Source organism: Hipposideros armiger, unplaced genomic scaffold, assembly GCF_001890085.2.
Source record: "Hipposideros armiger isolate ML-2016 unplaced genomic scaffold, ASM189008v1 scaffold_8, whole genome shotgun sequence".
Classification (NCBI taxonomy): Eukaryota; Metazoa; Chordata; class Mammalia; order Chiroptera; family Hipposideridae; genus Hipposideros; species Hipposideros armiger.
In genome coordinates, this window is record NW_017731358.1 from 6,939,847 (window position 1) to 6,963,692 (window position 23,846).

At 35.8% G+C, this 23,846-nt stretch overlaps 1 protein-coding gene across 1 annotated transcript in view; it reads left to right on the top strand.

Annotated features, from left to right (window-relative positions):
* The window catches only part of KPNA1 (karyopherin subunit alpha 1), a 59,738-nt gene that overhangs the window by 20,407 nt on the left and 15,485 nt on the right, over nucleotides 1–23,846 (top strand). Inside the window, exons 3-10 of the mRNA XM_019652724.1 lie at nucleotides 4,306–4,413; nucleotides 7,131–7,230; nucleotides 9,277–9,371; nucleotides 15,910–16,041; nucleotides 17,075–17,163; nucleotides 17,465–17,564; nucleotides 18,238–18,401; nucleotides 19,875–19,953. Coding sequence (XP_019508269.1) covers nucleotides 4,306–4,413; nucleotides 7,131–7,230; nucleotides 9,277–9,371; nucleotides 15,910–16,041; nucleotides 17,075–17,163; nucleotides 17,465–17,564; nucleotides 18,238–18,401; nucleotides 19,875–19,953 — 867 coding nt within the window. The remainder of the gene's footprint in view (nucleotides 1–4,305; nucleotides 4,414–7,130; nucleotides 7,231–9,276; nucleotides 9,372–15,909; nucleotides 16,042–17,074; nucleotides 17,164–17,464; nucleotides 17,565–18,237; nucleotides 18,402–19,874; nucleotides 19,954–23,846) is intronic.

Consider the following 23,846-nt stretch of genomic DNA (forward strand, 5'->3'; position numbering starts at 1 on the left):
AGCTCCTCACAGGATTTCCTTGAATATTCAGCCGAGTTCTGCTCAGTACTTGTGTTTGAGGAAACTACCCAAGGCTAGAGAAAATAGCGTCTAAAAGGATTGGGGGAACAGTGTCTGGCACTTACACAGGGCTGAGAACAGTGCCTGTTCCCCTAGCCAGACTGGAAAATCTCAGAATTCATGGAGCATTATGTAGGATATTCAGGAGAGTCTTGCCTCAGGAGTGGAGAGTAATTAGCCATAGACTTAATTCTGCTCCAGACCTACCTGACACATCATAAAAGCAAGATCCAAGAGGATTAAACTGGTTCCATAACACTTAGCTGCATACCAGAACAATGGCCAAGAAGATTTATAGGAATACAAAAATATCCAGTATGAACAAAGTCAAACTGACTGTGTCTGGCATACAAACAAAGATTGCCAGGTATACACAGAAGCAAGAGAACACAACCATTAATGAGGACAATCAATGGAAACACCCAGAACTGACCCAGACGTTAGAATTAGCAGAAAATGACATTAAAGCATTATTGTAATTGTATTCTATATATTCAGAAGTAGAGACTTGGAAGATATACAAAAGACTCAAATTGAACTTCTAGAGATGAAAACTACAATGTCTGAGAAGAAAAATACACAGATAGGATCAATATCAAATTAGAAATTGCAGAAGAAAAGATTAGTGAATTTCCAGGGATTGGAATAGAAACTATCCAGAATGAAAAAGAGGTGAAAGAATACACACGTGTGTGTGTGTGCACACGTGAAAGAGAAGATGTCAATCAGCGAGATAGTTGAGACCTTCTAAGAAACCTAATACAGGGACAGTAGGAGTCCCTGAAGGAGAGGCGAGAGAGTGGGAGAGAAAAAATTATTGAAAGAAATAATGGCTAAAAACTTAACAATTATTAAAATCTATAAACCCACTGACTCAGGAAACTCAGTGAATCCTAGTCACAAAAACATGAAGAAAACTACACCGTGGTACATTATAACCAAACTACTCAAAACCAGTTGTAAAGAGAAATTCTTAAAAACACCTAGAGAAAACAGACATGTTATACACAGGAACAAAGATAAAGGTGATGTCAAATTCCTTATTGGCAACATACAGCACAAGCCAGAGACATTGGAAAAATGTCTTTTAAGTACTCAAAGAAAGAAACAGTTAACTTTGAATTGTGTACCTGGCAAAAATACTTTTCAAAAACGGTGGTGAAAGAAAGATGTGTTCAGGCGTACAAAAACTGAGAATTACACATCACCCCCAGACCTGCACTACAAGCAGTGTTAAAGGGTACCCTTTAGACAGAAGTAAAATAATGCCCTGGATTACTTTGAAGCAAATCCCATACATCAGTTATTTCATTTATAAATACTTCAGAAAGTGTCTCTAAAAGATAAAGACGTTTAAGCTTAAACCAAAGTAGTGTTATGTACCTTAAAAAGTTAACAGTTAATACGAAGCATCAAATCAGTACCCATCAGTTTTTCACCTTAGGCTTTAGAAGCCTTTGATGGTCTTTGCCTAGATCCATTGCTAGGAATTGCGGCGATCATTCTGTCATTCCTTCTGCTTTTATTAGCTGGTAGGTCATTCTAAAGAAAAGCTTATCCTCAATAAGTTTTTGGTTTTCCTGAATTACTAATCATACAGGAAAGAGAAATACTTGACTCTCTCCCTTTGTTTTCAAAATAAAGAGTTGGTTCTTTAGCATCTTCTAAAGGGACCAGTAGAATGTGAGTATATTTTAATATTATTAGAAACGTAGAGTGTTTAACATAATATTTCAATTTATTTCAGCTATTACTCTTCTGTCTTTAAAAAAACTTTGCTGTATAGTTGACATAAAATGTACAATTTGATGTTTTGATATATTTATATTCTGTGAAAACACCACTGTAATTAAGTTAGTGAACATATTTATCTCTCCTAAAACTTTCGTGGTACACCTTTGTGTAATACCTTTCCACATCCCTCTCCTGTCTCCAATCTACTTACAATCTGTTTTCTGTCACCACTGATTAGTTTGCATGAATAGAATCATACAATATGTATTAGTTTTTACCTGCCTTCTTTTAGTCAGCTTAATAATTTTGAGATTCATTTATGCTGTTGTATGTATCAGTAGTTCATTCCGTTTTATTGTTCAGTAGTAGTCTATTGTATGGTTTATCCATTAACTCGTTCATAGTAATTTGGATTATTTTTGGGTTTTGGTGATTGGAAATAAAGCTCTCATGGAGAGCTCTTATGGATATATATTTCCTTTTCTCTGGGATAAATATGTAGGAGCAGAATGGCTGGGTTGTATAGTAGGTGTGTAGTTAAGAAGCTGTCAACTGTTTGCCAAAATGGGTTGTATCATCAGCAGTGTATGGAGTTTCAGTTCCTGTTTCAGTTCCTCCACATCCTTGTCAACATTTGGTATGGGCAATCACTTTCATTTGACCTATTCTAAGGTGTATGTAATAGTGTGCCATTATTTTAATTTGCATTTTTCTAGTGACTAAAGTTGAGTGCATCTTTTCACATGCTTACATGCCATCTGTATATCCACTTTAGTGAAGTCTGTTTAAATATATTTTTGTCCCACAGTTGACTTGTTTTATACATATTTTCTCTTTCATCTTGGAATGTTTCTATTGGGATGTCGTTAAATCCACAAATCTTTTCTACATTATCTAATCTGCTGTTAGTTAATCCCACTCAGCATACTTTACATCCAAAAAGTTGTATTTTTCATCTCTAAGTGTTTGATTTGCTTTTTTTTTTTCATGTTTCCCGTTTCTCCTCATGGTTACACTTTCTTCTATTTTTTGAATATGTGGATCTATTTTAACAACCCTTTTAATGTCCTTGTCCATCTTTGTCATTTCTAGGTGATTTTGATTGATGTGATTGATTTTTCTCTTACTCATAAGTAGTCTTTTCTTACTTTTGTACTTGGTAGCTATTGATTGAATGTCAAGTGTTGTGAATTTTACCTTGTTTGGTGTTAAGGTTTTATATGTATATATTTTAATAAGTATAATTTGTATTCTTTTAATGTGTATAATTCTGACATTGTCATTGGATATAGTTAAGTTAGTTGGTGTCATTGGGCTGGACCAGAACAGCCTTTAATCTAGGGCTAATTTAGCATCACTACTGAGTCAATACCCTTTTGAGTATTCTACTCAATGCCCTGTGTACAATAGTAGGAGTTTTTTCTATTCCATTTAGTCAAAACAAACTATTCCTTGAACTGTGTGACCCTCTGAAATTGTTCTGCATGCTCCTTGAAGGTGGTTCCTTTCCCAGCTTTGGATCTTTTCCTCACACACCTGCACTGATCAGTACTAAGCTAAAGACTCAAGGAGCCTCTTGTGTGTATTTCTGGTGCTCTCTTGTGTTGATCTCTCTGTATTCTGCATTGTGGATTCTAGGTGTCTTGGCCTCCTTGGTTCTGAACTATTCCTCCTCAACTGAGGAAGCCGCCAGGCCCTGTTTGGGTTCACCCTCCCTGTGCTGTAGCCTGGAAACTCTGTCCAGGCAGTAAACTGAGGCAGTCATAGGACTAATGTTTCTTTTCTTTTCCGAAGGATCATTGTGTGTTGCCTGTTGTCCTATGGCTGGAACCCATTATTTTAAGTATTTCTGTCTGCTGTTGTAGCCGCATAGGGTGAAAGGATAAATTATTGTTACTCCATCATGGCTCGATGAATGAGTGTACTGCCTAGGATTCTTAAGGATGTAATGGAAGCTACCTTAGTGGGCTGCCTTTGGAGAGAACTATTCTCCTCTGCCTACACAAATTCATGGATGCTTTAAAGGTGGTGTTCAAGCAATAATCCTTTGTCATCACTGGTTGCGGGACAGGTTGGGAAGTTCAGGAAGCCTCAATCCACTATGTTTGAGGGTTAGGAGGGAAGTATTAAGTCATCCTGATAACACTGTTATTGTCATTTCCCCTGATGTATTGTGACTGTCTTATCACCTACTTCACATAGAGGGAAGAGGGAAATGACCCAGCATGCCCAGCTTTTTTTCCAAACTTACCTTTTTAATGTGTCATGCAGTGTGAGACCTCTGAGTAAGTTTAGCCTCATCAAATGATAATTAATTGCGGTCGATTATAAAACTAGAGAATTCTGAAATAGTTCCCCATCAGGAAGGGTTGAAGGCAGCACAAACTTTAGATTTTTAAAAATGATTTTCAGAAAGCTCCACCCTTATTTCCTTTTAAGTGGGGTGACTAGTATTTGGCTGTTGAACTCTCTTGTCCTAGAATTACTTTACTAACAAGTCTTTTATTTTAGTTATTCAAGAGAAGAAATGTTGCTACAGCAGAAGAAGAAACAGAAGAGGAAGTTATGTCAGATGGAGGCTTCCATGAGGCTCAGATTAATAACATGGAGATGGCACCAGTAAGTAAGATAATGAAACTCTTTTTTAAGTGTTTCTTTGATGAAGATATGAGGTTTAGATCTCTTTTTGTGTTTTTAAAAAAGGTACTATGGCTACAAAAAGTACTTGGCATTTCATTTTTAAAAAGAAGCCGTATATACTTATTTCTCATGGTTTATTAAACGTTAATTATATTTTAAATGACATGCAGTTAAACAGGATTAACTAAACTATGAAGATTAATCCAGCTATTAAAACTTACAAAGATAATTATAAAATAAAATTATTCCTTAAAAGTTGAATAACAAGGGATACTTTCAAGGAAATCCTAATTTGTTGTTCATTTTAGTTACAAAATTGGACATGTTCATATGATTTAAAAAATTGGTTCCATATCACAACTATTGGAACTTTCTATTATAGCTCATTTTGTAACTGTCTTGAGGTTATATAAACAGATAAAAATTATGCTTTATATGGATTACACCTATCTAGAGTTCCAGTTTGTTGTAATAAATCTGATAATGTTTTAATAGATCATATATATACATGGTTTTAAAAAAAAAGAAAAATCACTCTTCCTTTACCTCTGTCACCTATTTTCTTCCCCCAATAGTGAACACTGTTACTAGATTCTTATTTATTCTTTCTGAGGAAATAAATTTCCCCCCTCCTCCTTTTTTTATGGTGGCATATTATGCATAGTATTTTGTAGATTTTTCTTATTTTCACTTCATAGGTCTCCAGTTTTTATGGACCACTTTTCTTTTGAAATTAGGAGAGTAGTTTAAAATCCTTTTGGAATTGATATAGTAGACTTTGTAGCAAATACTATCATTTTGTGGTGAAGTCTTCTAGGCCCTTCAGGAAGTTGAGCTGTTCCTTTTTTTTTTAAGTGGATGTTAAATGAACATGAAGTATTTTGTGGACTGTATTAGTCAGGGTTCTGCATAGGAAACAGAACCAATGGGGCGGGGGAGGGAGAGAGAGAGAGAGAGAAAGAGAGAAAGAGAAAGAGAAAGAGAGACTGACTGACTGGCTGACTGACTGGCTGACTGACTGACTTTAAGGAATTGGCTCCCGCAATTGTTGGAGCTGGTAAATCCAAAATCCATAGGGCAGGCCAGTATGCTGGAAGTTCGGCTAACAGTTGATGTTGTGGTTTTGAGGCTGAATTCCTTCTTTAGGACACCTCAGTCTTTGCTCAACTGATTGAATGAGGCCCACCCAAACTTTGGAGGGTAATCGGCTTCCCTCAAGTGTACTGACTTAAAATGTTAAATCACATCAAATAAAAACAAAAAACAAAACAACTTTCATGGCAACATCTAGACTGGTGTTTGTCCAAGCAACTGGGTACCATAGCCTAACCAAGTTGATGTAAAATTAACCATCCTAGTCTACTCTGTCAATTTGGCATTCATACACAGCTCCTTAAACTATACTGAGTCTCAGATGAAGACAATAACAAAGTCATACTTCCACATAACATGATATAATGATATAACTATCCTGCATGCAGCTTATAATGCACTAACCTTTTCCCCAGAAGAGGATGCAAAATTCTCGGCTGTTCACTCCTCCCCCTGATATCCTGTAACTTAAATACTATGATGTTAATAATAAAGGTAATACTTAAAAACTATGAATGTAAAGTCAGTACATCGTATGTTATATAATACGGGGGTAAGAGAGGGGGAAAAACAAATTATATATAACATATTCATAACAGAATTATATTACATAGGTACCTTTGTTTACTCAGGTGTCAGTCTTGTAAGTTTCCAAGTAGGTACTTTTCTGACTGTTAAGAGCCAAATGCTTCATTCTCCCCATGTAGATTCTTAATTGTTAGGTATTGCTTACCATCTAGTGTTTATAACTCCACAGCTTTCTTTACAGTTCATCTTGTTGATTGTAACCCTTCATGAAATGATAAGAATTTGACTTCATTGGCAAATGAAATGATCCTGAGAATAGAGTTAACTACTAAAAGGATGGGTTGTAGTGGGAAATGGAAAAGTTGTAATAAAGCAAGAAAATAGTGGGAAACTGTTAAAGTTTTAATACAGAAAAAAAAAAAAGAAATTTTAAATAAATTTAAGAGTCAGCTGTTGAATTTAGCAATGGCTAGAATCTGTGATTTATACAAGACTACTCTATACTCATTCATTGAATATTTGTTGAACATCTACTGTATGCCAGCTATTAGTGATAGAGTGGTAAGATTTATGGGGTCTTTGGCTTTCAGAGGAGCTTACAGTATACTAGGGGAACCTGGGTACCAAACAAATAAGCAAAAATATATATATGATAGTGAAAAGGGCTGGACACAGGATTAAAATAGAGTGATGGATAGAGATGTAGCTGCTGCTCTAGATTCAGAGGTCATGAAAAGCCCTTTAAAATTAACATTTAATCTGAATGACAAGGAGTAGCTAGCCCTTTGATAAGCAAGGAGAGGAAGAATAATAAACACCTTGTCTTAGTATTTACTGTTATTATAAGATTACTGTTTTGTCACTGTGGTGAGCTTTTTAATGATAGACAAAGAATTTGGCTTTATCATATTATTAATCACCTCATACATATTCCTACCTATAAAGATTGTCCTCCCTTTGTGTAACTTAGATAAATATGATTAACTTAATAACTTGGTCACAATTTATAATGTTTTTGTTTTTCTTTGAATTCAAGTTAAAATTTCATCATACTTGCTTTTTGTTTGTGATCCCAGGGTGGTGTTATTACTTCTGACATGATCGAAATGATATTTTCCAATAGCCCAGAGCAACAGCTTTCAGCAACACAGAAATTCAGAAAACTGCTTTCAAAAGGTGAGTTCTGAATATGTTAAGTATGTTTTTTCATTTATTTATAAGATATTAACTTGCCTATAATCTGCCTTTCGTACTGCAAATAACTTGGCTTTGGAGTGTGTCTATCAACAGAATAAAAGGATACATACAGACATATGTGTTATTATGAGCCATGGCTAACTTTTGGGTTTCCTTATTTTTTGTGTGTGATCTTATCATGACCAGAAAGCAGCATTATTTTATATCTGAGCTAGCTTATGAAAGTCCTTAAAGTGATAAGAACAGCAGTCATTTTTTCATGTTAATTCATATTGAGAAACTCCATTCTTTTTGAGGAAAACTTTGAAAGTATCACTTGAAAGAACATTGATTGTTGATTTTAATGTTAGCAGTTTATCACTGAAATTAAGTATGGATGTATTATCGGTGGTCAGAGTAACTACCTTTTGTATAATTAGGGTAGAATGGAATATGATACTTCTTATCACCTGGGCATATCATCTGGAACTCTGAATTATATTAAAATGTCAATGGTAAATACTTAAAACAGCTGACCCCACAGTGGTAAGTTACAGTTGTTTGGAGTTATTAGTGATAAATTAATATATTCCTTGAGGTTAACTGGAATAAAAACCTACTACCGTAACAAAAAAAAAAAGATTGTTTTTTGCATAACTTATTAAATATTTGAAGGCCATTATCATGTGTACCTTCTCCACCCCTCTAAAATAATCTTTTACTTCTTTTCAGCATGCTGAGCCTAGTGGGCTTCTCACATAATGTGGCTTTTTAAGGCCTTAGAGTGGTGAAAGGGCCTCAGTAGTACTTTCCTGCATGTATTCTAGTTTGCCAGCCACCTCTCTTAAAAATGTGATCACTAGATTAATTATAGTACTGCAGATGTGTTCTTATTACTCTTGGTGGTGAGAGATTGCCTTCCTTGTCCTTAGACCGTACATTCTAATAAGGTAGCATCATGGCATAGTAGTGTTTCTTTGTATTTGCAACTGTCTAAACTCCCAAGCCCTTTTTTTCATGAACTGTTTTTAAGTTTTGCCTGAGAAGTCAGGTGGATTTCCTCTTAAATTGCTTGTTTAGGAATTCATTTGCTGAGTTTTGCTTTAAAAGCCTGTTGCTTTGTTGCTTTGGCTGATTGTTCTCTCTATATGTTGTTTCTGTAATTTAGCATATTAACTACTTCAATCTTTATTATAGTATCAAATTTATTTGTTGTGTTTATCTGAATATTTGATAAAAATGTCGAACCAGGGAAAAAACATGTCATTAGAGCTTTCTCCAAATTAACACTGGACCATTAGTTGCCTCTTTTAATAAGGCCATTGACTTGGCTAAGGATTGCTAATTGTTACTGTAATCTAGCTGCCATTTTTCTTGCATTGCTGCATGAATATCATAAAAAATTTTGTTAAATCTCTTGTTGAAATTACCTTGCTGATTGTTTAGGATATTTCTTATTTATTCACCCAACAAGTTTCTACTGAATGACTTCATTTATAAGATACTCTATTTTCATAAATGAAAATGAGATTAATTTGGCAAGTCATCCTTGGTGAATTCTTGCTGGCTCCTACTTAACACTACAACTGCAAAATTCAATCCTGCAAGCACTCAGAATCTCCTAATGCAGTTCTTTTTAAAACAGCTTATGTTAAAAAATACAACAACAATAAAAAGATGAATAATAATCCCATACACAGAATAAGGGCTAGAAGGAAGTATATGAAAATAATCACAGTGGTTGTCTTTGGATGAGTTTCCCTCTAGTTTCTAAATTTAAAATAGCAGAGGTGGTCATTTTAATTTTTAAGAATTCTGCCCATCGTTTCCATGTTAAAGCTTACCTCATTGTGAAATCCTTCAAGCTACCCTAGTCTCAAAGTGGCCAAACTCAATTTTACATTTTTTTCTATTTTTTAGATTTCCAACATGAAAGAGATGCTAAAATGGAAGGAGGGATATCATGAGGCTATTTTGAGGTATAAGTGTTTGCATTGAAATTAAAGGATTGTTTTTATTCTTTCCTTTTATTTTATGGGGAGACAGAACCTAATCCTCCGATTGATGAAGTCATCAGCACACCGGGAGTAGTGGCCAGGTTTGTGGAGTTCCTCAAACGAAAAGAGAATTGTACACTGCAGGTGCGAAGCATTTTCATTTCTTGCCTCATATCTAATTCCCTTTGCTAATTTATATTTTGTATACAGATTTGTTACTTTTTTAATCTATATGAAGGGTTAATTTTTTGATAATGATATTTCGGACAATCACATTGCAAATTTCTTTCATAGTTTTGTTAACACCCAGGCCCTTGGTTTTACTCTTTAGAATTCTTATCATTTTTAGTCATGTGAAAGATTATTTTGTGATGATTATGGAGAATACATAATAGGGAATTGTTTGCAATAGAGGAGACATTATGGATAGGACCTAAGTATGGCCTATGTAAAATTTGGTTTTGAAGTATTTTTAGATTACACTTTTTGGGTTTCTCAGGGCTGTGTAACATGAGCTGGATCCAGAGACTCAGCTAATCCCCAAATCTAGTCCTGATTAATCCTCTCCCTGACCCCAAAAGAGCTGACAAGGAGATAGCCTTGTTAGGAATCTCTGTGCTTTCTGCTATGTTAATTTAGTCTTATCAAAACTGTTGTATATAAGGGTTCCAAGAGGAAATTCTATAACTTCTCGATTGCATAGTTTTCACAATAAAAAGAACCATTGTCAACTGAGTCTCATCCTGAGAGTTATTTAGAAATTTTAAAATACTATTTTTATAATTTTAAATTTTTGTTCCTGAATAAAGTTGTATTTTTAGTAAACTGGTAATTTTTCAATAGCTAGACTTTCCTTGAAGTAACCAGCTGAATTAATTTCTGTATTCTTTATCAAATACCTGTGATACCTAAATTCTCACTTGTAGGAGCTAATCTGAAGGTCTCTGGCCCTGTAAAGAAACTCTGCAACTATAAAAATTGGTTAGGTGCCAATTTGGGGTAAATTTTCCAAATAAATATTTGCCAGTAACAAGTTAAAGATAACTTTCACCCCTTGTTTGCTTTGCCTTCTTCAAAGGCAGTAGGGATTGGGGCACTTTCATAAATGACAACCCTCTCCCCAGGTTCCTTACTGTCCAGAGCATTGTACATAATTCATAAGACTTGGTGCTTTGTCTTGATATTTTCTCTCCTTTCCTCCCACCCCATCTTTCTCCTTTTTTTTATTCTCTTTGTTGCGGTGATGAGTTCCTTCCAGAGGAAAAACAAGAAATCCAGAGAAGGTAGAGTACTTCAGTGTCCCATCAGTTTTTCTTCTCCAGTTTGACATTTACTAATCCCAAAGTTCATTTGAATTAAGATTCTGTTTTGCTAGCTGCCTCCTGGATTGTAATTCTGGTCCCCATCTAAGGCCAGGATCACCAGACATCTGAAAAATAATCAGGTTCACCTAGAGAGCAAGGAAAGAAAGACTTTTGTCAGGAAAACAAAGGAAACCCAGACAACCAACACTGCAGAGAACAGAGCCTGAGCCCCTAAGCAACCTACCAAGAGAACCAGAGGAACCAAATGAAGAGCCTTACTGCAGTTTATCATTTGAAAAGCTTTGTAGGAAGAGGGAGGTAGGGAAAACTATCATTTTGTTCATGTGAAAATATGTTTCTATCCTATCTCACCATGAAAGTAGTGCCACGATACTGAATTCACTCCTAGATCTAGCAGTTTTTAATAGGTGGTTGCAGAGGTCTGGTTTGTTAATGCGTTAAAGAAAAAGATGGTGTAAGCTGCTAGGCCTAAAATGAAAAGTCAGAGAAATGGGTGTTTTCCCCTCTACATTCTCCAGTACTCCCTAAAGAGTACAATATGTACTCTCAGACAGTACCCTCTCCTGGCTAACACAGCAAATTCTATATCATTTTTGCATCTGTAATCCTAGAACTGCCTTTAACACATCTAAAGATGAACACCTTCAGAAATCTCATTTGCTTCTGTCTAAATTCTCAGAGTCCACCCTTTTGCGAACTGAACTAATAATTAGGCTGAAAGATTAAGAAATGATTCCTCTGGAAGTGACCACCTTATGATTCTCACCTTAGCTGCCCAAAGACTCTGAGCAATAACCAACCTGTTTATTATCTAAAGGTCATCTCTAGCTTTTCTTCCGTGTACATTGAAGTACAACGTGGTGTTTTTTTCTCTAATGTGACTAATGGGTAACTGTGACCACCCCAGAAGCAGGAGGAGCGAGTACATTGAGGGAGACCTTAGGACCAGAAGGCTTCATGCTCATATTAGATGTGCTCTGGGCACTGGGCAGCTTGGAGGGTACTCCTTCTGTCTTCTTGGAGAGCACTAGGATGTAAGTTGTCCCGGATACTCCTACCTGCTTACTAGAAGGTTGAATAGTGTGTCTTTGGAATGGGGCTTTTGCCATTTCTCTTCTAGAAAGAGAGTAATAATATATGGTCATGATAGCTGAACTCACTAATAAATCCTGTGGACAAACTTAATTGTTCATTACAGAGGTAAAGAACGGTGAATCTTAGTGAAGGGTCTCTTGACTTCCTTTCTGACTTTCCTTATCCCCAAATCAGTGAGGTGCCTCAAACCAGGGAGATAAAAATGCCTGCTTTGAGTAGCGTTACCCTCAAATGAGATGGACATGGGTGGAATCAAGCATTTTGGAAGCAAACAGTGCCATTTGGCTAAGAGCCTTCTCATTCTCAGTGACATGTAGGCCTCAAATATACTCAAGCCCTTGACATGAGATTGGTCTGCCTTATGGTATATTTCCCATTTCCTGTGGCCACTGTTGGGTTATTTGAGTCCAGGCCCAGCATCTTTGTACTCAGTAGTGCTGAGATGTTACATTCTCAAACCTTATAGAAGCTTATAAACATATTTAGACATAAGTAAATTGCCTCCTAGTTCCAATCATTAGATACCTTCTCTTAAACTCATAGATTTGAAATGGTTTAGTTTCCTCATTCCTGCCTTTCTCGTCCCTTCTAAAAGCTGAATGTGATAAGCTGCAGTAAGCCTTCATCCTCCTACGTCTTTTCCCATCCTTGTTGATCCCTCTGCCTTTCTTGAAAGGTTGCTCAGATGACTCAGGCACTATTCTCTGCAGAGTTTGATATCTGGGTTTATTTTTCTGATGTGAGCCTTTCTTTTCACTTGCTCTCCAGGTGAGCCTGGCATTTGCTAGGAACCAGAGTGGACCCGGCAAAGTGGCCAGCAACAGAGTCCTGATCCAAATGGAGAAAGGGAACCAGGAGTACTTCAATCTGGAGTGGGAAACTTGATAGGAGGTCAGAAGTATTTCAGCTTTGGATTTTCATTTTCCTTATTTAAGGAGCTGAGCATCAGAAGGTAGAGACTGAGAAAGGGAAGAGAGAAAATAATCAAATCTTCAGATTTCAGTTGTAGCCTTATTTAGCAAGTTCTGGGTAGTGAAAAAGAATGGAATTACAATTGATAAGCCATCACAGTTGCATGACAGGTTGTTTCCTTGCATGATGCCTTTCTTGGAACACTAAGAATACAGTAGTTTAAAACAACAAAGAGGAAGTAAAGATGGTAGTTATTTTGGCTACCATTACTTTAGGTAGTACCCTTTTTTAGCTTTTTTCATTTCTTGTTACTAATTTGAGTCACATGGTTACTTAAGTTACTTTTCCTGGCTATTTCTGGCATAACTTTATGCAATTGCTTTTGATATCAACTCTGGCCTTTCCCATTTCACAACTCTCTTTCATGTTAAATTCTAATCCAGAACCCAAGGCCAAAACAGTAAAAAGAACAACAAAAATGATTGCAGTACCCAGTGAAAGAGAAGTTATGTAGTTCACATAACAACGAGTTTTTAAAAACATATTCAACACATTTGAAAGTTGCTTCTTCCAACACTTTAACAGGTGTATACACATGGGGTTGTAATTTTTTTCTTTCCCTTCTCACTCTCATTCATACATACGTACATATATATCACACACACATGAGTATAGAAAATTACACAAATATAGCTTGATGAGTTTTTATAAGGTAAACATTAATCAGCACTCCGTGTGTGTGTGTGAATGCCATAATAATGCATGGATTTGATTGAGCATTCAGTGGCCTTCTGATTATAGTTATTCATCTGTTTTTGACCCCAGTAATGGCAAAACTAATTTCTGGTTTCCATTCTTACCAAGAGAGACCTTGAATCTTCTTTCCGCTCAGAGGTTATCATCATCGTGTACTTCTTAGTAGTAAGCATAACTCTGGTACATTCTTCTTTTACGGAGACATCCTAATTTCCAGTATTCTCTCATTCATGTTCAGGCTATTCACTTATTCCTAATTTTCCTAATCATTATCACTGTATTTTATTTTGCTTCAGTGCCATCTAGAATTCCCTCTCATTTTCTGTGAGACCTTAAGTCATCAGACAAATAGCAGTTTGAACTCTGGCAGCAATTAGTATTCGAATTTCTTCTCATTGATAACTTAATATATCCTTTATCTACTCAGGCCGTGTTACCATTTCTTGTGCATTAAAATCACACAGCAATTCGTTTTCTCTTTGGTACAGATTGGTATGTGTGCTGCTCTTACTCATTCTTTACAGATTGCTTTTCCTCCGTTTTCATTTCTTTGACTCGGTCTCTGTAGTATCTGACAACTCTGTTGAACTTTGAGCCTGCCCTCTGGTAGGAAAGTTTGCTTTTGTACTCATATCATCCGTCTCTGTTTTACAAATGTTCCTAGTAAGCGAAAGAAACTACATTTTAGGTTAACTGTGTTTTCTTTTTGGTATCCACTAAATCTGGCATATCGTTATTTGAAATTTCTGGCCCTAAATACAAAAACTACAGTTGAAAGTTTCTTGTCAGTGTTCCAGTTATGTTTGAGAGGAAACTATGACTGAGGGAGCCAAAGAGGCTGGCTTCATGAGTGTATTTGATGAGGAGGCTGTAATGTAGTTCTCTTTGACTGGCTGGGTAACATTACTCAAATCATTAGTTAGATTGTTGGATATTTTTATGATAGTTCCCTCAATAAATGAGAAGAGTCAGACTTCCCAGCGTCGTTGTAAGAAAAAGCTGAGAGTATGTGAAAAATGCTTTGAAAATATAGTTATTGTACAAATGTACAGTTTTAATTCAGACAGATTGAAAAGGGTTTGAGCATTGGCTTCAGTAGGTGTAATTATGTTTATAAGTTTATATTTTGTAATATTCAGTGTTTAAAAGTCTCCTGAATTTCTCTTATAACAAAAAGTTATCGGACAGAAAATACGTTTCATTTAACTGTGGTGCTCCTGGTCCGGGCCTCACTGCTGCTGTAATATCAGTGTCCAGTGTAGCTGCCAGACCACTTTATCTCACTTTTTATAGGTTCACATTTATAGGTTCAAAAGAACATCCTCTTAAGTATCTTCTGCTGTGAATTTGCTGTCATTCATATGGCTTTGGACTGTGCTAATCAGAATGTCTTCCCATTTCTTCCATCTTCCCTCACCCCTTATGATTGATGTTTTAGTTTTCACATGACAGCTGCCTTTCAGTTGACCCAAAAGCTTAGAGGAAGTCACAGCTCCATTTTTCGATGACTTTTTTATTGATCTCTCATTCAAGGGCATACCACTGAATTGTTTTTTTCTGCATATGTGCTTCATTAAAGGATAAATTGAAGACAAAATGGGAGAAGGAAACAAAACTAAAGTTCAAGAACTCATAACTCAAATAGAATTGTAAGAGTTCACTCTTGGATTTAAAGAGTTCATTCCTAGATTTCCCCATAATAGGTTAAAGAGTCAAGTTACTGTAGAGGTGGGTAGAATTAGTAATATGCTGCATTTTTCATTGGCCATAATTTTCTTCATAGCTTCTGTTTAAAAGTTTATCAACCTTTAAGAATGCTGTTTTAAAAAAGTGTTACCTCTGTGCCCTGGTTTGGAGCCTTCTCATTTATGGAAAGCCCTTGTCTTACGCTCTGAGGCTGCCATTTCTAGTAATTGTGTACCTGTTAACTCCTTTTGGCCTGCTTAGCTTTTAAAATATCTTTTGCCTTTTTCACTCTGCCTGTATTTTATACATTTTACATGAACATCTCCCCATTTCATTTTACCCATCCTATAGAAATTACTTAATTTTATTTGTTAGTAGATAATATACACGGTTTAAGGCCAAAGGCACCGAAGTCTTTACAGTAAGAAGTATCTTTTCTTCCCATCCTTGTTCCCCACTCACCCTGACCTTGCCATGTAGGTTAACAAATATTTACAGTTTCTTGTGACTCCTAGAGATAGTCTGTGCAATAAGTAAATAAATGTGTACATCCTTCTTAACCATTTTAGAAAACATGATACCGTATTAATGTACACTCTTGAACTTTTTAAAAAATTCATATCTTGGGAGATCATTCCATATCAACATATCAAGCACTCCCTTATTATTTTTTATGGTCTTTTATCACCTCTGCCTTGATCTGAAATTTTAGACACCCTGAATATTCCTCAAGGCTGCTGAGTTATTTTTTCTGGGAATTCTTCTTTGAAAACTACAGTATTCAACTGATAGATTATATGCAAATAATGATCTCAGATTCTTTTCTTCACGTACAGAAATCCTTATTATTATATGTAAACAAGCTATGAAATTCTAATAAGATAATGAAATTATTTTTATCTTTATAGTTTGAATCAGCTTGGGTATTGACAAATATTGCTTCAGGAAATTCTCTTCAGACCCGGATTGTGATTCAGGCAGGAGCTGTGCCTATCTTCATAGAGTTGCTAAGCTCAGAGTTTGAAGATGTCCAGGAGCAGGTAAAAAAAAAAAAAAAAAAAAAAAAAAAAGGAAAGAAAGAAAAAGAAACAGAGAAGCAGGTGAAAGAATACAAATTTTCCCTTCAGTCTTATATTCAGATCCTCAGTTTTACCACTTGGCCACTACAATCGGTTGTTCATCACAGAGTGTTCTAGAAAACTAAACTTAATCAAAATAGAAAATTTCATAGTAAATATAGGCATAATTTCTTCTAGAAACATAAAACCGTTTTCCCTTCCAACCCTGAAATTCTTTAAGCGCTATGGATAACACTTTTTAAATCATGTAAACAGTGACAGAGCTTTTTCTTGTGGGAATCTCTAGTGTTGAGTAGCAAGTCTTTGCCACTTTTGTGCAGAAAAAGACTTAGAAAACATGATTTTTTTATTATTGTAAACTTAATCCAATTCATAAATGTAAGTCACTGCTAAACAAGAATGATTTTCTTCTACAGCTTTATTGAGGTATAATTGACCTACAATAAACCGCATATATTTAAACTTAATAAGCTTTGACATATGTATACACCCATGAAACCATCATCACAATCAAGACAATTAACATACCCATCACCCCCCCAAAGCTCAATAAAGTTTTCTGCATTTCGATTGCTCTTGAATTCTTTGTTTACAGTTTTCTTTTGTAAGCAAGCTTAAAATACATTTTTAATCAGCTGAGTAAGCCATATGAATCTCTGCTGTGTACCAAGGGCTGTGTGGAATGTTACTTAGGGATGGGTTCTCTGAAGGTAAAGAATATATAGAAGAACTGGTTCCTTCCTTTAATAAGCTTACTACCATGAGTGTTCACATGTACACTTTATAATAGTATCTTCTTTCCCCAATGCCACAACTACTTCATTTAACTCCATGATGAGTGAACTTAGGGGTGTTGTTAATGTCCCTGTATAATATGTTGATTAACTACCATATAATTTTTGTGAAGAGTTATTGTGATTTGATGGCATCTTTTTTTTTAAAGAATTATGAGTGAAACTATACAACCTGTCATTAATGAATAATTCTTTCACAGGCAGTCTGGGCTCTTGGCAACATTGCTGGAGATAGTACCATGTGCAGGGACTATGTCTTAGACTGCAATATCCTTCCCCCTCTTTTGCAGTAAGTTTCTCTTTTCTTTTTTGAGTGATAAAAATATGGGGAGTTCTTCAGAAAGCAGTGTATCATTTTGGAAATCATTTTGGATTTTCTAGTGTTATTTTTCATTATAGATATTTTCTTACTAACTTATTCAGATCATTTCTTCAGACATTGTGTCTAATTCCACTCCCAAAATTCTGAATTAGTTGGGTTAGAATTAATTCAACTTTATTTTTCTGGAGAAAATGGTTTAGTATTTGTATTATGCCATCAGAGAATCAATGTTCATTACATAGTTTACCATTGTATCATCATACTTTAGGCTATTTTCAAAGCAAAACTGCCTGACCATGACCCGGAATGCAGTATGGGCTTTGTCTAATCTCTGTAGAGGGAAAAGTCCACCTCCAGAATTTGCAAAGGTAAGGATTATGCTTTTGGGAAATGGGCAGGAAAAGTACAATTAAAAGAGTGCAGCAGCCATTATTAATGTGAACAGAAAGAGGTAGCAAAATTCTAATACTTTAAATTTTATGAAAAATGATGTTTCTACTAATTGTCACCCCAATAAACTTTAATTATAAAAAAATGAAATTGTTAAGCAAAATGGACCAGAAAAAAAAAATGTCTCTAGAGAAATAGGGCTTTTTGTTCTTTGTTTTTGTTTTAATTTCGGATAAATTTTCAGAGCCCTAAAAAAAGCTCTGAATTAATCTTAAAACCTAGCATTTTTTGTTCATAACAAAGTGTCTGAAATATAGAATTTCCTAGTGTTAAAACTTGTGAAAGTTCCTTTACTTCTTTGGTCTGCAGTGAGTGTGTTTTGACAAGGAATATCTGAGAATTGGTATGTATTAAACTTCACTCTCTGAAATGATTTTCCTTGGGTTCTGACCACCTCATCAAAGTAAACTGCAAGGCCACTGGCAGCATTTCAAAAGATGGAAGCACCACTTGGCCACTTGCTACTCTGTCTCTAGCAGTACCAATCACCCTAAAAGTCACCAAGTGTGTGCCTGGCTGCTTTCTGGAGTTTCTCGCCTCATTTCTGGCATTTATTCTGTTGAATTTCATAATCATATCATCTCTTTATAGGTTTCCCCCTGTCTGAATGTGCTTTCCTGGTTGCTGTTTGTCAGTGACACTGATGTACTGGCTGATGCCTGCTGGGCTCTCTCATATCTATCAGATGGACCCAATGATAAAATTCAAGCAGTCATTGATGCTGGAGTATGTAGAAGACTTGTGGAGCTGCTGATGTAAGTTACCTTTTAGAAAATCTCTGTGCTCTTTTGTCCCTATATTAGTTTTTCAGTTACTGAACTCAAATATTAATACATTATACTGATACATTGTGCTTTGGGCTTCTGTCTTCTGTTACTTGTTTATATTGATATTTGTTTTGCGGCTTTTAAAAAATCTCTCGGTTTTCTGCTGTTAGCAGTCCTTCAGAAACATTTGAAAAACCGATCTGTGTAATTCCAGCTCATGCTTAATGACTTGAGACCAACCCACTGGATAGCAAAGGGCATATTGCCACTAAAAATAGTCATTCCTTATCTTTCTATTTGATTTAGAGCTTACTCTAGACTGGTGTCATACTTTGAATTTTATTTTGCTATTTCTCTTTGTGATGCCTTTGATTTATGGAGTGGAAGGTTTACTGATGGCGTAAATAACTTGAGATTGTATTAATCAAATTTTTAGATAGTACTGTAGAAGAAAAAATACAAGAGTGCTAACTGGAAATGATACAATTACAAGCCATCTGAAAGTTAATTGAAGTACGTACAAAGTAGATGCAGGGAGACATTGCCCCAAACGTAACATGTGGAATGGATTAAATAGGTATAATATACACAGTACAAAACTCTGGAATTATAGCTGGCTGCAGACTGGGTGCAGTGCAGGTCAGCTGCATAATGCTGTTGTGAATTAAACGCAAGATGCTGTAGGAGTCAGAAGCATTCAAAATCTGGGAATTAATCTTTTGTATTCCTTAGTCACTAGATTACTATGTATCTTAACCATTTCTTTTTAGTCATCTTATCTTACAATAAATGTGAAGGAACTGGCACAGTTTTGAGAAGAGTAATCAGTCTCATAAAAGGGGAGAGAAAAATAGGATTTTTAAGAAAAGTTAAAAGTAATAGTAACTTATTTAGCCTGAAATCAAGACTTAGTATTTGCTTTCAAATATATAAAAAGTTTTGTGGAGGATTTTTTTGTACCAGTAAGTCAGCTGTGGTTTAATAAAATGAGTTCACTATTTGAAGTGTGAAGCCTGGCTTTTATTTTCAAGTTATTTCAACTGTTGAATATTCTCAACTCTGAAAATTACACAATTTGTAAAACTTAAAAGTGTTGTATTAATGTTAATTGCTGCTCTCAGTTATCTCAGCAACCATAGAAACCAAGTAAAGAGGAAATGAAAACTGTGAAAGAATGAGAGGGAAAACTTGGAATCCAGGTGATGGAATACCTGGAAAAGATTATTAGGAAAGATTTGTAGGTTGTTTTTTTTTTTTCCAAAAAATAACTAAGTAAAGGGAGAGACAGCTCTTCTGGGGGACACCAATCATTCCGTCATTGTGAGAGGGTTCCCTTAATAACCACCATAGGTACCTTTCTACTCTAAAATCCAGTCATTTTATTTGGTGTGGATTTCATCCCTAAGGAAAAGAGACTAAGGATAGAACTGTTGGATATAACATTTCTTTTTATGGTTGCAGGCATAATGATTATAAAGTGGTTTCTCCTGCTTTGCGAGCTGTGGGAAACATTGTCACAGGGGATGATATTCAGACACAGGTATGAAAAGTGGCAACTATTTTTTTCCTTCAAAAACTGTGATTATGTTTCCATTATAGTATTGAATTGCATATTATTGGGGAGAATTGATACTTTGTTTCATTAATATTTGTGAAAAATGTTGGCTTTAGGCAATTACTTTTAATACCTTCACTATCTATTTTGACTTGTTGCTTGTAGCAGTTTTGGGTTCCCCTGTGATTTAACTTATCCTTTTGTTCAGGCATGATTATTTCCTCCTCTTCCTTCTACTTGAAATAGTTCTTGTGAGCATCAGAAGACTCCAGTAGCATCCTTTTTCTGTCTCTGTCATCATCATCTCATTGTCTCTGATTGCTTCCTCCTTTTTGTACATGGTAAGTCTCTTATGTGAGGAGGAGTCTGCCCTTCTGGTTCCTGATGTCACTTCATTCAACTTCTGTATCAACATACATCACTTGAGTGGATTTTCCTAGGTTTTCTTCTTGATCTCAGATACATTGGTGTCATCTTTAAGTTATCTTTCTAGGCTTCTGTGGTGTTGAAGTATTTGGGGTCTCTTTCATCATTAACCATTTCTTTCTCTTTAATGAGCTCCTTTTCCTGTTCCTTTCTGTTTGTGGGAATCCTCCAGGAGGCCATCCTTCAGCCGCATTCACTGATTTTTTTTTTTTTTTTAGCTGAGCCATCCTGCCACCTGTTGGCAGCTCAGTGGCTGCTCAGCTTGGGCTGGGAATCAAACCGCTGTTGCTCAGAGCTCAAACTCTTGAGCACGCTCTTAACCAACTGAGCCACTCGGCCAGCCCTTCACTGATCTTTTTTATAACCTTCAACCAGACACCTTTGTGCACATGAATTGAGAATGACCATATTTTGCCGTGTATAATGCGCACTTTTGGCCCAAATTTGTGAGGGAAAAATAAGGATGCGCATTATACATGGGTAGTGCTAATTCCGTTTCCCTGAAAGTTTGGGCCAAAAACGTGGCTGTGCGTTATACATGGCAAAATACGGTAGGCTTTAGCCTTAGTTTTTTTCTTAACCACCCCTGACTTTCAGCAAAACATTTAGTGTCTTCACTTTTCTAGTCTCTAAAATTGAGTAAGATTGGGTTTATTCTCTGAGGTGTCTTGAAACTCTGGTATTTACTTTAAATTTGCTCTGTCCACTAGAGAACTCTTTTTTCTCCCCTCATATACTTGTGCCTCTGCTTATTTATGCTCCCTATCAGTGAATGGCACTGATAGTCGCCTGAGGCAAAAACCTGGACATCAGCTTGATTCTTCTCCCCTCCTCCGTTCTCTGTCCTCTGTCAGCTCTCTGTCCTCTGTCTGTCCCCAAGTCTGTTATTCCATCTCTATTCCTCCCTTGTAGTGCTTAGTTCAGATATTTCTTGTACGATTCCCATATCACCAGAAGGAGTCTTGTAAAATGCAAATTTGACTGTGTATAATCTTTTACATATATCTTTTTATGGCCCAATATTGTCCTTGGATGATGTTTAAGATCCTTGAAAATCTGGCACCTATATAATGGAATGCTATGTAACAGAATGAGGGCGTTCTTATGTACTGATATGGAAAGCTCTCCAGGTTATATTGTTGAAAAAGAAAAACAAGAGGCAGAATAGTGTATAAAAAGGGGGACAGGGAGGAAACGATTAAAAAAATATGTTTGATTATGTTTAGGAAACGATTTAAAAAATGTGATTATGTTTGCATAAAATTCCTCTGAAAGATACATAGGAAACTAATAATATTGGTCGTCTCTGGAGAACTGGGTGGCTGGGGTACAGGACTGGAAAGGAGGCTTTTATATAGTCCTTTATACTTTCTAAATTTTTAAACCATTTCAGTGTATTTGCTCCTCAAAAAAAGTTTCTGCCTTCCCCTTCCCATTCCATAATCTGTGCTCTTGCTGTTTTTTCCCCTGAATTAGCTATAACCACACTCAGATGTGAGCTGTAACACATGTTTTCTTCCCTCCGCATGAAACATAATCTCTACCCCCCATCCCTGCTCTGACCACTACTTCGCATGTATCCACACACTGCCACTGTGTCTTCTCATTCTTTAGGTCTTGGTGTTAGAAAACACTGTTTTCTCCAGGATGCCTTGTTTGCTCTCAAACTCTTAAGTTAGGTTCTCCTTCTTTTGTTTCATCTATGATAGCATTTATCACACCGTATTGTAACTGTCTAATTACTAGATTGTATGCTTCCTGAGGGGGAACTGTGTCAATCTTGTTCATTTGTATCCCTGTGTAATGTAATAGTTCCTGGCACAATATATAGAGACTCAAAAAATATTTATTGAATGAATGAAGTTCTGAATCAATACATCCAGTTCTGACTTCTCTCAAGTTTCAGCCCCAGTCTCCAGTAGCTTGTTAGATATTTCTGCTTGCATGTCTTACATTTGTCTCTCTTGCAGTTTATCTTCTTCCCCCATGAAAGCAAGTTCCAAGTCTTGGTTTTTCTAATTGCAATTATTGATGGAACTCTTCACCCACACTTGAAACTTTGCAGTCATATTTGGTGACTCTATCTCTCACACTTCATATAGCAAGTCACCAGGTCTTGTTGATTGTTATTGCTACTAGATCTGTATCTAATTATCTTATTTTGGTTCCTGTTTTATCACACACAAGGGTTGTTGCTGTACCCGCCTGATTTATCTTTCTACTCTCCTAAGCATTTAACCCTCTTAATTTATTCTCACTAATAACAGCTTAACCTTTCCTAAAATAACCTCTTTCACATTATTTATTTTCCTCTCAGAAACAACTAGCTTCTTTTAATCCCTGTGAGATAAAGAGCCCTGAACGATTGGAATTGTTCACGATTTTAGTCTCATTCTTCTTTCTAGCCTACTTTAAATTTGGGGGTACAGAACCCTTTTTTTATAGTCTCACTGGTCTGTTGTTTAATTTTGTACTTTGTGGTGGCCTATCAGCATTTTCTGATTTCCAGCCTTTCTATCTTCTTTCTTTGCTTATGAAATCCTATCTGTGTTTCAAGGTGCCCCCCCACCGCCATTCCCTACAAAGTCTTTTTTTCAGACTACTCCCAAGTATTATCTTTAATTTCTGATGTGTTTATTTTCCAGTCCATGTCTTTGGCATTTTAAAAATTGCTTTGTGACATCTTTTATACTGTTATTTAGAAAGATTATATTTGTTTAACTTAAGTTTTATTTTTTGATCTATGTTAATTTAGTAGGCAAAAAATGGCTTTATTTTAATTTGCATTCCTTTCATTACTTGGAAGGTAATTTTCTATTCAAATTTTAGTTTCTCTTATCAATTTACATAATAAAGATAGCAACCTTCTTATCTGTAGCAGTTTCCCCCTATAATTTTTTTCATTGTTTTTATGCTTGAAAAGTCCTTCACTATCCCAAAACCAGCTATTTACTGATATTTTCTTTTGTGTTATGGTTTCTTTTTTTTTTTTATATTAACACTTTAAATCAACTGCAAATTTATTTTGGTAATGTTTGGGGTTAAGAATTAATTTTTTAAAATGTTTTCAACTAGTTAACCCCTTATTCTAGTACTATCTAGTAAATAAGACCACCATGTTTTGGAGGAAGAACGGATTAACTTTGTTATGTGCTTAATTCTTTATGAATAACATTCATTTGCTTCTGGACTAGATAGCTAGTCTGTCCAGTGATTGATTCTTGAGCCTGCCGTCTATTATTTTAATCATTATAACTTTATGACTTTAGTTTCTGATAGAGTACCTCTCCTTCTTCATGTGTATTTTTTTTTTTAAGATTTTTATTGGGGAATTGGGGAAGGTAACAGCATTGGGGAATCGGGGAAGGGGAACAGACAAGTTGCTGTCCTTTCGTTCTTCAGTCTAGTTGTGGAGGACGTTGCTTCACTGGCCCAAGTTGGCACCATCATTG